The following is a 17400-nucleotide window of genomic DNA, read 5'->3' as shown; positions in this document are numbered from 1 at the left end:
TGCAAGGGATAAAAGACAGGAAGCAATAAAAAAATATTCTGCTGTGGACATTGGGCAGAGTACTGATACTGAGAGTAATCTAGAATTTATAAAAGAGCAAAATATATTTTGGATGGTAAAGTTGGCAATGCTAAGATTAACATGTGAATAGAATATCCATGTGGAAATTTCCACATGGATATTACAAATTTAAAATATGGGATTACAAAGAGCACTGTAGATGTCAATTTAGAAATTTTCTTTATAAACATGGTAGTCACCAACTATAAGAAAGATTAGTATCTTATTGGAATGAATGAAGGTTTGAAGGTACTAGGCATTTTTAGCCTGAAGAAGAGAAGACTCAAGGGTATATGAAACTTATCTTCAAGTATTTGAAGGTCTGTCATGAGGAAAAGAAACTAGACTTTTTTCATTTGGACTTTAAGTGGCACAACCAAGAGCATAGCTATGGTAAATGGTAAAAAAAAGGTAAATTGAGGTTTCATGCCAAGAAAAACAATTAGAACTGTCCAAAAAGATCTACAAGACAAAGGTGGCATTTACCACTAGTTGGGCACATTTTAGTACAGATTTCTTTCCCATGAGTTGTACCAAATGATCATTAAGGTACCTCCCAAGTTTCAAATTACATAATTCTTCTCTGGGAAAATCCACAGGCTTCTCTTATAGGTTAAGCAATAATTTCACAACATAGTACTTAGAGTATGGTCCAATCTTGATGGGCATACCTTCCTGATATCCAGAGTTTGTTTGACTCTCTGTCACTTCCCCCTCAACAATCCTGTTACCTGAACAGGTATTCCCAGAACCTCTTTGATTCATATCCCATCTATATCATGAAAGAAATTTTGTTTTAAGGTAGTGGTTACTGGTGGTATATCCCAGATCCCTCACAGAATGGAAAACATGACACAGTAGAACAAAACTGAAGTCAGTCAGGAATCTGGATTCCAGTTCTAGTTCTGTTATGGAGCTAAATGATCTCTTAAATGACAATAAGTTCTAAGGATATTATTTGTTTAGTTTTCATGATAGCTAAGAGTTATCTTCCTCACTACTAATGTTGCCACCTCCCACTTTGAAGCACCAAAAATTCATCCAAAATCAATGAAGAACTAAACACTTCCCTGTCTATATATACAGAATACACAAAACATAATTCAACCTTTTCTTCATAACTTAGGGTCACAATTCTAAAGTAAAACAACTTAATGAAAGTAAAAAGAACACTGGGCTAGGAGTTAAAACACTATAATCTAGTCCATCTGGCTCCAGCTCTGACCGGCTGTATGTAACCCTTGACAAGTTAGTTATTTCATTTCTCTTAAGTCTTTCCTCTAATCTGAAAAATTAAGGCACTGGGTTCAATGATTTTTCAGGTATCTTGCAGTCCTAAGTAACCTGTTATTTTACTATGGGCTGACAAAGTAATGCCCTCAGCAACTATGGAAGTATATAGAGATGTGGGCCCCTTAAGACTGCACTAGACAGCAGGATTTATATTTCATGTTAGCTTTTTACACTTTTTCTCCCTCCTTCCATGACACCAGAAAAATAGCTGTCACTTTTCAGTGATATCAGTATGCCTGCCTAACAATGTTTCTTCCCCAAGTCACTGCAAGCTAAGAAACAAAGTGACAAAACCTTTACCATAAACAAATTGTAATGAGTAAATAGGCCTTGAATGGAGGCAGGGGGCCGGGCCAAGGAGGAATGAGGTAGGCAAAATAAGTTCTACTATAAAATGTAGCTTGTAACATACACTTTTGCTGCTTAGAGCAAAATTGGTTACATTCTGGATAAAGTTGCCAGATGGATAAGCACCAACAAGTCTTTTTGCATTAATATTCATTACAAGTATAATTTATCCTTAGGGTATCAATAAATGTTTTCAGTGAGTAATACTTCCCAACACTGACTCAAAAAAACACACCTCTCTCCTGAATAATTTTGGCATTTTTTCTTATGGTGGCAACATAGGAGAAGGATGATACGACAACTGTAACTACTCATATTTACATAGCGCTTTAACATTTAGAAAATGTTTCTCCCAAAGCAACCCTAAGCAAAGTAGTTCAATAATTATCATTCCCATTTTGAAAATGAGAGAATGAAAACAGAGGGAAGGTTAAGGGACTTGCCCAAGACAACACACCTAGGCTAGGTTTAGCACTTAAAAGTTCTGTCACAATCTGGCTCCAACTGGTCCAGATTTAAATCAGTTTAACCTCATTTTGCATACCCTATATTCTAACCAAACTGGCATACCTGCTTTATACAACACTAGGTTCTCCTGCCTCTGTACCTTTTCTAACTGTCCTTCATACTTGGAATTTTCTTTCTTCTCAACATACCCACACCATCCTTTTAATATTCTGATGAAGTAGCATGTCCCCAGGCCTTTCCTGTTCCCCCAGTTATTAGTGTTCTTCCCATCCCCAAATTATGGTGAATATAGTCTATTTTGAATTTACTCATCCTTTGTACATGCTTTCCCACATAAGAAAAGAAATAAGAACTGACTGAATAGGGGAGAGTAAGCACAAATGATCAAAGACAATAAGAACCAAAAAACAGTTGAGAGGTAAGGAAATTTCATAGAAGACAAGGGAAAAAAATATCAAAAGTTAAATAATTACTGATTACAGTAAAAGTGATAAATAGACAAGAGATTATGACATAAGAGAAGGGATTTAGTTAGAAACATTAATGAGAGGGGAATACACACACATAATAGTAGATATAAACTGTTTTTACATGTCAAACCAGAATTAATATGCATGTCATTAAAATTATAACTTGCATAAACATTTAGCTATAATTTTTAAGAAGCAAAGATGGAATAATATGTCCAAGACTAGCAAAGAAATATATATAACAGCTAAGAGGTTCAATGAGTTTATGTTATGGGCAGTATTGTGAGGTAACTTTACAAATTCTAATTCCTCTCAGAGTTAGGATTTGAACTAGTTCAAAATTGGGAATGTTATAGGCACATGAGGATTCTTTTCCAGAAATGAAAAGACAGATGTACCCCTACCTCTATCCCAATAGATACCAGTGAGAATTTTCAACCTCCTTCAGTAACTCCTGGTTCACTTAGATTCCCAGAGAACCACTTCTCTCAGGCCTATCAGCACTCATGTGGAAAAGACAATTCAATTTAACTAGCATTTTATTCAGCCAACAAGCTTTAATTAAGCACCTACTATGTGCCTTCATAGTTATATACCTGCCAAGCAGCTAAGCACTATAATAAACAGTGGGACAAAAGGAAAGACAAAACACAGTCCCAGAACTCAATAAGTTCACATTTTGCCAGCAGGGATAAGATAACATATAATACAAGGCAAGATATAAAGATGGCAAAGGGCAAGTAAGATGAAGTGTTCCATGTAAATTTGAGAAAGAGAAAACTTATAGTTAGGGAACCAAGGATGGTTTCATGAGAAGGTAGTAGAAATGAGGAAGAAGTGCATTACAGGAATGGAGGCAAGTACAATGTAGAAATAGTCAACAGTCTTGTAATTTCAATTTGATTGGAATATTGACTGCATGGAATTGGACTATGGAGATTATTAATCTGCCAATTTAGGGTTTTCATATTTTATCTCAAAGATAATGGGGAGTCAGCAAAGGTTTTTGAATTCAGAAATTCAGGAAACTTTAGAAAGATATTTTTGGAAGTTTTGGGAAGGATGAAAATACAGGGAAAAATGAGAGATAGAAAGAGCAGTTAGGAGGTTATTACAATAGATGATGAATGTCTGAACTAGGATAGAGAAAGAGGCTGAAGTCTGAAATGTGAAGTGTAATAAAAGCTAAAAATGGACAAAATTTGGTAAGTGGATATAGTACAGGGAGAAGAGAAAAGTCAAAGATAACTCTGAGGTAAAAGATAATGGTATCAAGACCTACTGTTTTCCCTCAGATATCCACTCAATTTGGGGGAAACTGGCCAAGCATTCTTTCTTCTTTCTTACCTAAAAACCAGGCACTAAACAGTCTATGATTAACTGGCAAAATATCATTATGAGGTGCCTGGAACCTTCAGAGGACCTAGGAAAAAAAAACCTTAAGAAATGGCTTTTAATCCTATAAGGTTTTAGAGTTTATACCTGCTTAAAGTCAGACAGGTTTCCACCTTATAGATGAAATGACTTTGAAAAACTTAGGAAAATAAATCCACCCATTTTTGCTTGAGGCAGTAAGTAACTTCTATCTGTATATCTGTATTCTTAACAAAAACATCAAACATCACCTGAATACTAAGCAGTAATAATGTGTTTCTAATAATAATAATAGCGCTAACAGAAGGAAAAGCAAAATATAGGAAGAAACTTAACAAAATACAGGATATGTTTTCAGAAGCTATCAACCATGTCACATAAATATTTTCAGCTACAGTGATTCTAGTAAAATCACATAAATCCTGTTGGTCACATGAATCAGGGTCAGAGAGAGTATGTATATATTAAGCTCAAAATCTTCACTGTAGCCTAGGACTGCAAATTATCCTACAAAATTGTCAACATAAAGCAAAACCAAGCAACTTCAGGTTCATCTTTTATTTCCCTTGCCTTCATTCTGGTCCAGGTGCCAAAACTATCTATACTAAGTGCACCAGCATAGTGAGCATCAGGAAGAAGGGGTACAGCAGATTGCCAAAGAAGAGGTGAACTGGCCCAGAATGGAAATGGAGCAGGTCAGAGTTTCCACACCAGTCAGTAGAACCAGACCCATTAGTGGCTACAAAACACTTTTTGAAGCCCCAAGTCTCCAAAAAAAAATTTTAACTAAAAACAATAGGAATAATTGGAGCTATATCACCTAAGGTGTGTGTTTGTCCTTTGTTGCCGAAGAAGACCATGCCATCAGAGAAATGATGACATGACTTGAACTTGACTTTGTTTTGAGTGAGGGAGGGCTGTGCAGGTCACCAGTCTCACTTCTCCTCCATAGCCATATTCATCAGGATGACTGGAGATGACCCAGGATGATGCAATTGGGGTTAAGTGGCTTGCCCAACATCACACAGCTAGTGAGTGTCAAGTATCTGAGGTGAGATTTGAACTCAGGTCCTCCTGACTCCTGCACTGGTGCTCTATCCACTGCACTGGGAAGATATTTAAAAGCTGGATTCATCTTAAAGTATACTAAGCTATAATAGCAAAGACAAAGTACATAAACAAAATTATATTAAACTGCAACAAATGAAGCAGATTTTAAATACAGCAAAAGTCTGTATAAGCAGACATTAAAAACTCCCCTATACAATTCTTTAATAAAAGAACAATTACCATAGCAACCTAGTCTATTTCTTTTCTCATGGTCTTAAAGAAGAATTCATCTACAAGGGTTAAAATATTACTATCCCTGAAAGATGACAAATGGATCCGGTATCAAAGCCCGTTTCAATTTTTAGTCGTTGAACTCAAACTGCTAATATTTCATATTCATTTAGACTGAGTTAAATACAATATTGAAGTATTTAATAGAAAAAATTAAATACAACCACAAAAAACCGAGAACACTGTATAATTATAATAACCAAACTTCTCCCTGAAGAGATGAGAAAATACATCTCCCTCTCTTCATTAATGTGTGGGAACTAAATATGAAACAATACATATCTAATCTTAGAAGACTCAACTGACGTGTTAGCAACTTTTACTGCACTGATTTCCTTTTTTAACTTTATTTTTATTTTGTTGTTAGTGGTTCACTCGCTAGGAGATAATAACAAGATATAGTCTGAATTGAAGGTTATGTAAAAAAAAGTACATCAATAAAAATTTTAAGATTTTTTTAAAAAAAGACTTACAAGACAAAGATTTTCATCAAATATCACTGCTTCTGCAATACCAACTTCACCAATTCTGTGTAACCAGGCTAGAGACAGAGATAGGGCCTAGGCCTATGATTTCTTTGGAACAGGGAAATCCCAAATGAGGTAATTCTCTCCACCAAAGTAGTCCAGTACCTTCACTACAATTTACAATCTTAGATAGTTGTATGTATAATAAATGATACCAATAGAAAATTGTAAGATTATTTTTATACGTGAAAATATATATATGTATATACACACACACACACACACACACACACACACACATATTTCTCCCAGAAACCTAAAGTAAACATGGCATTATTCCCAACTCATTAGGAGGGGGAAAATAGTACTCAAGGGGAAATCCCCTTGTAGTGAACAAAGCAGACATAATATAGTGAAAAGATGTTAATCCAAATCCAACACGAAATTTATCAATTATCACATTGTTTCCAAAGTGTGTTTCAACAAACAAGTTTTTATAGCATCCTAAAAAGGCTTTTTGATGACCCATTTTAACTGGTAGTAATTTAATATATCACAAACACTTAATAACAGGAAGGGGAAAGAGCTTTAAAAAAGTTTTAACATTTCTGACTTTTCAAAAATATGTGCAATAAGAAAAATAAGCTCAGGTACATCCACATTCAAGGTACATATTTTATATAGCTCACTTAAAAGGTTAAGGTTGGTAGACTATTTTTACTGCTTATATACCTTAAAAAAAGACCTAGGTTGCAGAAAAACAAAATACAAACCTGTGCACTGATGATTAGATAAGTATATTATATTTTCTTTATGTTTTGGCAAATCCCCATATAGAATTATCTAAAAGATAAAACAACAAAAAAGAAAACATTACTTTCTGGTGTTGTAGTTTTTTAAATTAACATTCAACACTTTTGCTTACAAAATAAGATATAACAAAAATAATGAAGTACTAACAAAGGCACACATACGTACAAGATGTCATGAATAGAAATGTATACAACCAACAACAATCAGTGATTTAAACTTAGGGGCCCCTCAAAGCCCATAAGACCAAGGGGCACTAAGAAATAACAAAGCAGGTCAGAAGTGGAAAAATGAAATAATGATCAAAACAGTCATTTCTACTGTCCTCACCTCACACAGATGCTATTAAGAATAAGTTAATTTAGAGTGCTAAACTTGGGAGTCAGGACTAATCTTGGCTTAATTCTGAATCTTTCACTTTATATTTAGTATTTCTGGGTCAATGAAGCCCAGTCACTTAATTTCTTAGGGACTAACATGGTTTCCCCATAAATAAAACTGATCAGCACCTACCTCACAGGGCTATATTTGATGAGTTACTATTTATCATATATGAATGGATATACCATTTTGCAAATCTTTTAATTACTTAAATGCAAATTATTATTATTTCCACTATACTACTTATGGGGAGAGGAATAGAGAGTAAAAGAATCACCTACAAGAAAACCCAATGTAAATTTATTAAACATTAAATAAAGCAAGGTGATATATTAATTCAAATGAAAAAATCATTAATGAGACTGCTTAATTTTTTAGAAAATCAAATTTAAAAGACATCACTCTGAAATTTGAGATCCTTTTTTTATTGAAAACATGTAATGCTACAATTATTTTGTCCGTTCCCTAACCTTTCAAACCTAATCTTCCATTCACATTAAATTACTACTTCTAACTACACTTGGGATTCAAGAATATTTTCATTATAAAACATATATACGTGTGTATATATGTATTTCTGCTTGTTACAGTAATTCAACATAAAGGAAACATTAAAAAAACTTATTGTATATCATATGAAAAATCTTTGTTAATTAAATATACTTATGACCAATAGCCAGCTATTCATTACTCTATGACTAATTACAAAGACTATGGATTATGAACAATAATTGCTTTCTTCTCCATTTGGTTTGCCTTTTGGTCATTTAATAACTCTTTCCACCAAAGAAGGGAGTCAAAAGAAGTCCATCTGTTAACGTTATGAATTACTGTTGTAATTTTTTATAAGCATTGTTTTTTAAAGTTATAAAAAAGTAGTGATCAAGTCTTATGATTCTGAATCTTCCTGTATCTAACACTATGTATAGAGCAAGAATACAACAAATAATTATTTAAACTATTCTTTTACTTTTAACACATTCTAGGAAAAAATATTATAAATGTAGCCTTTTAATCTACAAAATGCGGCATTAGTTATAAAGAAAAGTCAAATAGATCTGTTTTTCTACATTTAGAGATAAAAATTGAATTTCCTGTACTCAATGAACAAAATTTTAGGTCTCAAATTAAGTATACTTGGAGAAAAAATGTGTTTAGGGGGGTATAAAACAAGGTACAGAAACAGCAAACCAAAACATACTGCAGTATTTATGGCTTAATTTTCTGGATAGGATATTCACAGTTAAACCTTTGGGGCTAATTAATTCAATCCAAATTCTTCCTTTTAGAGACAAGCTTAGACACCATGGAACATTGTGCCACAAAATGCTTAAACAATTTAAGAAAGTTTCATTTCTCTTTCTTGCTCAGTGATTAGAGGAAAAGGCCACAGTCTTTGGAGACTCAATAACCTTAGGAAATCTTCATAAACTATACTACATCACAAAGACAGAAACAATTTCATTCTAATTACTGCTTAAAAAAAACCAAATATACTCATCTTCTTAAAAAGATTATTATATCCCCAAATAAGCAAACACAAAGTTTCATTAAAAAAATTTGAGCATTAACTAGGCAGAATAAATTCAGCTACATAAAGACATAAAATCTACCCACTCTTCAGTCTAGAAAAAAATTTTAGGTTTTTGGGGGCAGAGCAATGTGAAGATTAGTGGAACAATGTTGTTGTTCAGTTGTGTCCAGCTCTTCATGACCCCTTTTGGGATTTTCATGGCAGAGATACTAGAGTGATCTTCGATTTCCTTCACCAGCTAATTTTACAGATGAAGAAACTGAGGTAAACAGGTTTAAATGACTTGCCAAAGATGTACAGTTAGGAAGTGTCTCCAGTCTTCCTTACTCCGGGCCCAGCACTTTATCCACTACATCACCTCACTGCTCAAATGGAAGACTATGGAACAGTTACAGCTCTCTAGGATTTCTAATTTTAAAATAGAAAACAACCTATGAGAAGTAAAACTTGATCATAAAATTAGAACTAAAGAAGAATTTAGGAATCATCTAGTCTTACCCACCTCCTCATTTTACAAGAGAAGAAATTGAGGTATAAAGGGATTAAGTGACTTGGTCAAAACTATGCAAGTAATGATAAATTATGAACTTTGATTTAAACTCTAGTCTTTTTGTTATAATGTAAAAGGTAGAAATATCTGAAAATATCATGCTAGGGATTACAAATTGCAAACTATGATTACTCCTAAAAATACTATTCCTATTAAGTGGAATCATCAAAGCTCACAAGATAAATGAGATCATGACCAAAAAGAAAGCAACATACAGGTAATACAGTCTATAAAATCGAAGAAAACATACAAATGTTGGAGTCTTTCATATTTGGTTAATGGTTCCAAGACTATAAAACTATGTAGATATTAAAAAAAAATCACAAGCCTATGCATAAATATTGACATAATAAAATAAACATTAATATTTCATCCTACATTTTAAATTTTCCTATTGTGTACTTCCTATACTTAACAGAATCACCAAGATTTTTTAGTGTTGATGGTAATTTTTAAGCCATATTATGAGGGAAGCTACTGGGCATTTTAATACTCAATGGACAACTATTACCTACTAGTTAGAAGTATTGGCTAATCATTTGTGATTGCAAGTGTAGTTGCAACCTTTTGCAATTCTTTTTCACAGCCCAATAAACACCATAGTCACATCTGTGGATAATGCAAACAAATTAAATATGTATATCAAAACTAAATTTTATTTCAGAAAACCCATGAGATATTCTGTGGATCCCTGGAGTTCCAAGAAATCATATAAGAACCACCATTCTTTGTGCTTTTTTTTCAGTGAAGGTCTTTTAAGAATATTACTGTTTATTTAGTTTTCCACCTAATTCATAAAGTAAGGTCCTTAAAAAAAAAACCTATGAAGAATATTTAGTAATTTTATTAGTAATATGAAGAATAATGGTCAAAATTTTGTTTCTTATGAAATACAAAAATATAATTCTACATCTCTTAAGACTTAAAGACCAGTGAGTTCACTACTCAGTTTATATAAAGTGACTATGTTCTATTGAGTCATCTTGTTAAATACGATATAAATAAAAACATAACTTGCTGTTATCAAGTTCTATTATTCTGTTCCAAATTAAATAATTCTATCACCTTTTAAGACCTTTACAGCAGAATGAAGGATGAAATTCATTGTTTTCAAATCAGTGTAATAAGAAATGCAATAGAAAAAAAGGAACAAAATTATCAGTCTCTCTATATAAGGAATACTATATGCAAATAATGCCCTTTTCATCAATGCAATTTAGATAAAGGTATCAAATACAAAATCATAAAGTATGTTATTTATGAAGTCTCAGGGCATACACAAAGGAGAGCTTACAAATGTACTGTAGATATGAAAGCCTTGAATGTTTCCCTTAAGAATCTGAAACTATGTTTCAGCTTTAAATCACTGTATCAACTTCCCTAAAGATTTATGGAAACATCAACAGTAGATTTTTCTGTTTCCTTTGCTCCCTTGTTACAGGCCAATGTTTAAAGACTATTTTGTAATTAAGGCATAACACTTAAGTAGTTCAATTTGTTTTTAAATGAATTTCAGTTTTAAAGTAAAATACCAAATCAACTGTCATATATGAGGACAGAAGAAATGTAAAAGAAAATTACTATTGGGACCCACTGATTCCCAAGTATTCAAAACCACAGCAAAGAAAATCACACTAAACATTTCCTGTACTTTACGTGAGATACAAATTATGAAATGAGCATAAAAAAGATGTGTTATTTTCTGTTGTTATTTACTATCTTGTATCCTCAGCCAAGTTACTTAAATCCTTTAGGCCTCAGTTCCCTTATCTGTAAAATTGCAGGGGAGAGAGAAGAGTGGAAAAACTATGTAATCTCCACATTCCTTCTGTCTCTAGATTCTCTGATCCGAATGAAGCCATAATATAGTTCTTGAAATAGTTCTTTTACTTTAAATAAATAAATTTATCATTTACATCAAACTTGAAAAAATATGATAAAATAGTCTTAAATTTCTTTTATGTTGCCTTTTTAAGTTATTGATGTTAAAATAAATCAGATGTGCAACAGCAGTGTAATAAGATGTGACTGAAAATTAAAGGAAAGTGTTTTAGCTATGTGATTTTTTTCTTTTCTCTAGTTTATAAGAGTATAAACTGGTTGATCTGAAAAGAAAATAGAATCCAATGAAATAATCAAAAACATCTGTTGAAAGCAGGTTTATCTGCCAAGCACAGAAGATCACAAACTTTATGGGCTTACTTCTCTTCACCTTAAATATTCTATGTAAAGGGGAAAAAATCAATCACTATATTAACAAATCATTTTCTTTGTTTGAAAATTGAGAGCAATATGCCACTTCAAAAAGAAGCAAACTCTAATTCCTTTAGTAGCTTGAATTTTATGATAAAAATATTTTGGGGGTCGTTTAAATTTAATTAGCTTTTATTAAGTGCATAAGACAAGAGGGAACATGGCACAGTGAATACAGAATCTAACTTTGAGTGAAGACTTAAGTCCTGCCTCTTACAACTTATTAGTTGTATGACCTTCGAGCAAGTAACTTAACTTCTTGGTGCCCCTAAGGAGAATGGGGAAAGGAATAAGCATATATTAATAATAAAGCACCTACTTTACTATATGCTAGGAAATGTGCTAAGTGATTTTACAAATACTCTCTCATTTGATACAACAACTCTGTGAAGTAGGTGACTTTATAATCTACATTTTACAATTGAGGAAACTGAAGCAGCTAGATGTTAAGTGCCTTACCCAAGGTTACACAGCAATTATATGACTAAAGCCAAATTTGAACTTAGAACTCAAAAACTAGTTTCTTCATGTGTATAGTGAAGAAAGTTTCCAGTCAAGAGTTCTTCATACCTATGAAACTTACAAGACGGTGTATTCAATGATAGGAAGAGAGAAACAAAACGGAAATAGTCCTTTGCTTTCAAAGGAATTTGGCTTTCTTTTTTTTCTTTCTATTTTTATTTCCTTTTTCATTTCTAGAGAAGGAATACAATACTTAATTACAAAGAATATAAAAAGTAATTTTTCTTAGGGAGACATCAGGGAAGATCTCCTGTAGGAGATGGCACCCAAGTGGAAGGAATGTTGGAAGAAGTTAAAAAATAGGTCAAGAATATTTTACTTGGTGAAAAGGAGAGGAATCACTACTGTTCTAAAAATGAATAAAATGGAATTTTTTTGAAGTAAAAAAAATAGCTGAGGGAAAGAACAAGGAATTAATTTCTAAAGTTTCATAACAAGAGCATTTAAAAACTACCCAAGGACAGAAAAAATAATTTATTTAGTAACATCTCTTTTCCCCTCCAAGTTATTTGAAAAAAGAAAATTCATTCAAGTTTAGACTAAGAATCAAGGGCAGGAATGAACAGCTGCTGAAATATTGTCAGAGAAGGGCACCTCTTTCAGGGAGATAGCAGAGTTAGAAAGTGCCTTCTTGGTAACTGCAAATTTCCCTTCCACACTTCCTTTATTTCAAAGAGAAGAATTAGGAAATGGCTTTTCACCAAAATAATGCAGGTATAATTGGAATTAAGTGACCCTATTTTGCCATTTTAAAAAATGTATAGTAGTTAGTGGCAATCACTTCTACAAATGTGAACTAATGCTATCTATAGTCAGAGAAAGAACTGATAGAAGTATGCAAAGAAAGATTTTGCATATATACACATACATACACACATACATATGTATGTCTAATGGTAGCCATCTCTAGTGGAGGGAGAAGAAAAAAAAGAAAGTTACATGATGTCAACATTAACATTCCTCAACAATGGTAACTTTATTATATATTTTAAAAGAATATCAAGTTGTACATAATAGCTTTGCAGTTTCACATGCAATCATTTTTTTCCTGTTCCTCTGTGTTATGGAAATGCTTGTTCTATTTCTTATTAGGAATAAAATAAAGTGCATCAAAAAATATTTAAACTGGAAAAAAAGAAAAATAACAAAAAAAACAGATAATGACTAAAATTCACTATTCTAGTATGTGGAATTATGTACCAACTGATAACCTTTATATTTCTAAATAAGGATTATCCCCAGAATAGTAAGGGTGGAGCTAAATCCAAGTCTTCTAGTTCCCATATTTCTTTCAATTGCCATAAAGAGCCACCTGTTTTTTAACTCAACATAGCCAAAAACGTTTTGTTTTTTTTTTTTTAATTCTGACTCCATCTCTTATTAGTTCACTGAACTTGGAAAGAACTGTCAATCTCTTAGGGGCAACAAGGTGGCACAACAATGGAATCTGGAATCAGGAATACTTGAGTTTGAATGCTGCCTCATACACTTGTTAGCTGTGTGATCCTGGGCAAGTTACTAAAACCTCTGCCTGCCTCACTTTCCTCATCTGCAAAATAGGAATAAAAATAGTACCTATTTCACAGGGTTAATATCAGATGGGATATTTGCAAAGTGCTTAGTGAAGTGCCAGGCACATACATAGCAGGTTCTGTATAAATGTTTATCATCATCATCATCATCCTTATTAATCTACTTCAAGGCTCCACTTACCATTTCAAATTAAAATTACTCTAATGCCATTACTCCTCCCACTAGTAGAGTAAAAGCTCCTGGAAAAAAGGGACTGTCTGGCTCTTTAGTGCTGCACTTGGCATACTACTTTAACGCTTTTTTATTCATTTATTCACCAAAAAACTAGCTATGAGACCAGAGATGTCACTTACCATACCTACAATAAGATGAGTCTTAAAATGTTCTTGAAGTACCTAAACTCAAAAAGCTTGCATGAAAACATTTTATATCAGTTTATATTTACAAAGTAAGGTATTTATATTGCTAATAAAACACCGTAACAGTACAAAACAGTAAAAAAAATAAGACAGGCAATTTTGCAAATTCTTTTTTTACAATGATAAAAACGGCAAAATGGTGGCCTTACATATTTTACTGGTAGGCATAGAGTATGTTAAAATATCTTAAAATTGGAACTGCAAAGGCCTATATAAATATAAGTAAGGTATTTTAAATGCTATGCTTTTTTCATCCAGTTCTTCATGACTTCATAACACCCAGCTGCAGTTGATACGCTAGTCACTTTACTATGCAAGATGAGGACGGCTTGCACTTTTGAGCTGTTTTTCCAAAGAAAATTTTATATCCAACAAAATCATTCCCATTCCTGTTCAGCAATCTGAATATTGAAAGGTCCAAATACTTAAACTACACATCAAGTCTCAATATTTCAAACTATAGGGAGGAAGTTGAAAAGATGAAAGGAAGCTTAAATTAGTGGGGGAAAGACTAAATCATAAGTTTTTAATGCAATTATGACTTACAATTATGCATGGTAGCTGGAATGAAGTTAAATGTATTGCCTAATGGAGGCTTAGAATATAATTCTCTTTCACATTTATCATCTGGACCCGTGATTTTGTCAGTATAGGAAGTCCTCATGAAGAAACTCTCTTTACTAATGCAGATTTGAAACTATTCTAGAATTTATAAAGTTAAGTAACTTGTCCAGGGTCAAAAAACCAATATGTGTCAGTCAGGACTTGAAACCAGGTCTCCCAGACTCCTCTTTCAAAAAGAGGGCACAATAACATGACTTTTTATAATACAGACTGCGAATTATCACTAACTTAAATTAAATAAAGTTAATTACTATTTAAATTGAGAACAATGTTTCATTAGTATTTTTTATATGTTTACTTTTTAATCATCAGGCTATTTTCCTCATGAATAGTGAACTTTGGGAGGAATATTTACTATGAAAATTAAATACACTAGCAAACTGGACTACTCAACTCAACCCTGATCTAAAATGATCACAAATTCTGAATTAGTTAGAAACAAATAAATGAAGTTTTATCCTACTATTTCTGGGTATGTTATCAATATAGCTATCAAATAGTTATGTTGAAGAATACCCAAAATGGAACGCCTCAAAATAGTGAATATAAGGGTAAATATAAGTGTAAAAAAAATTATATGTTTTAAAACTTCCTTAAATGGAAATATTTTAGAGACAGAACAAGAAATACTTGGGATACTACTCATTTTAAAAATTTCTTTTTATTGAACAAGAAACAAATCTGACTATTACGCAGTAAAGTTATCTAATCTTTTTATCTATGATAGGAAAGCCATATTTCAGCCTACAAAATTCTAAACTTATTATAAGTGGTAAGCCAAAAAGCCATCTAACCACAATCTCCAATAATACCTATTTTTAAAGTAATTTAACAGAACAGTCTGAAACAACGCTTTTCCCTTCTGTCCTGTCCATCACTTAAACAACTATTGGTTAGATGGAGGCTAGCTTCCATTAGATTCTATTTCTTTCTTTTTAACACTCTTTCAGCTCGTCTCTCCATCCTCAACCCAGCTTTAGCAAAACTTAATGAAAATTAGCAACTTCTTTGCAATGCCAAGCATAGAAACAGAAATAGCAATTCTCAAAGCAAAAACAAACAAACAAAAAAATAGGCCTAGGAGTCACAAAGTGAAAGGTGTAATCCATATTTTACTGCTTACTCTTAGGTATAAACTACCTCAGTAAGTAAAATGAATTAAAATGCACTGGCAAATCTCAGTTAACTCTATGGCAAAAAGCCAGAAATAATCAATTTACATGCCCCACTTATATTTACAAGAACTTGAGCACTAACACTTTTTAGGTTCCCCGTTATTTATACTTAAGGCAACCACAGAAGCACTTCCTTTCTCCTAACCTGTGGTGGGCACTTTCATTTAGGTGACAAAACAGTGGGACTACTTAAGGTAGCCCAAAAGTCTCTGGACAGGCTAGACAGAATTGGGGCATCTGTTGAGAATCTTCCCCAACCTTAAAGCACAACCTATGTCCGCTAAATTTTTGGTTCCAAAACTGGACCAGTCCTGCCAAAAGTATCAAAGAGGATCAAGGAGTTGAGATTGGAAGGAACCTTTTTTAACGTCTTTCCAGAGAAACTGGGGCCTAGAGATTACAATCGACCCCTCCTCCTATGCTATGGATCCAGCCTCGGTCACCAGCACGTGTAGGGTCAGTGGACGTCAACCCCTTGGCTCCTGGGAGTCCTGGGGCAGCCGAAGGCCCAAGGGAGGTGGGGTAACTGAGGACAGAAAAGGGGCTTCTCCGGAAGTCGGGGACGAGGGAGAGGTGGGTGGGTGCTCACCTGGACGCCTGTGTAGTTTTCGAAGAAGAAGAGTACCATGCTCTGGTAGATGGTGTAGAAGCGATCGTCCATCTCCTGATAGAAGCGTGCTCCCGGCAGGAAGAAGGAGAAAAGGCGCCAGCCCAGCCAGGCCAGGATGTAGGTGGGGGCCGTGCCCAGCATCACGGCGGCCGGGAGGACATAGCGCATGGAGTACGTATGGAGCACCAGGGACAGCAGCATCTTCCTGCCCCGGCGCTCGCTCGCTCGCCACGCTGCGGCCCGGCTTCCTCCTGCTGCTGCTGCGGCTGCTCCTTCTCCTCTCCCTTCCTCCACGCGACCGGATCACCGGGCCCCAAGTAGAATCCCTAGCCAAAAGCTGCCCGGCCCCCTCCCCCTACCGGCTCTGGAGCCGCGGAGCCAGTCGCCGCTGCCTCCTTCACCACTGCTAACACCACCACCACCGCCGTCGCCGCCGGAGCTGCAGCCCAAAGCATGGGCTGGCCGGCGGGCGGACTGCTCCCTGACCAGGGGCCCGGCTTCCGTGGCTCCCCCAGCTCCCTGCTTCCCAGTAGACAGAGGCACAGAAGCTAGGCCAGAGAGGGCACTGCGACCTGGCCCAGGCGGCGAGTGACCCGAGCAAAGGTTACCTCAAAAGGAGTTACGGTTCATGACCCTCCTCTGACACCATACTGCCAAACCGGGTGGGGGAGGGGCCCTCCGGGCAACAAAGTGACCCCTGATTGGCGGAGCCTGGGCAACCGACTGTGCACTGTGCGTCTCGCGCTGCAGCCTGCTGGACTAATTGCGCATGCGTGAGGCTGAGCCTCTAGGCCAATTGCTCTTTGCAAGGGGAATTTTCTGCTGCGCTTCGGGCTGTGGGTTGAAAATGCAGATGACTCAGTCAGAGACGGGGTGCGGACCCACACTAAAATGGAGAAAAAGTCGAGGGGACGAAAAAAAGAAAAGTCGTTAGGGAAAGGAGGAGTATCGGAGAAATTTTCTGTCATTTTTGGTGTCTCCAGGTTCTGTCGCAAGACAGAAGAAGCCTTGGCTGACCGGAATTCATTCGGGTCATTGCGCTTCCACCGGATGCAGAGCTTTGTATTGAGTGCCGGGGGTAGAGCGAATTCTAGATAAACTTGTGCGGCCTTTCGGTTTAGCAGCGGGATGATACACTTGCCCATGAGAGAGGTGCGGAAATGTGCTT

The 17400-nt window shown here is 35.0% G+C and overlaps 1 protein-coding gene across 2 annotated transcripts in view; it reads right to left on the bottom strand.

Annotated features, from left to right (window-relative positions):
* Positions 1–16950, bottom strand: part of AGPAT5 (1-acylglycerol-3-phosphate O-acyltransferase 5) — a 74856-nt gene extending 57906 nt beyond the window's left edge. Inside the window, exons 1-2 of one of the 2 annotated variants that reach the window (XM_072634381.1) lie at positions 16212–16950; positions 6595–6664 (exon numbers count right to left, since the gene is read on the bottom strand). In XM_072634381.1, the coding sequence (XP_072490482.1) occupies positions 6595–6664; positions 16212–16433 (292 nt within the window). In that variant the 5' untranslated portion in view covers positions 16434–16950. The remainder of the gene's footprint in view (positions 1–6594; positions 6665–16211) is intronic. The other variant, XM_072634379.1, reaches the window with a different exon arrangement.
* Between the last annotated feature and the right edge of the window lie 450 nt (positions 16951–17400).

Source organism: Notamacropus eugenii, chromosome 1 (genome assembly GCF_028372415.1).
Source record: "Notamacropus eugenii isolate mMacEug1 chromosome 1, mMacEug1.pri_v2, whole genome shotgun sequence".
Taxonomy (NCBI): domain Eukaryota; kingdom Metazoa; phylum Chordata; class Mammalia; order Diprotodontia; family Macropodidae; genus Notamacropus; species Notamacropus eugenii.
This window is presented reverse-complemented; position numbering and strand designations above follow the sequence as displayed.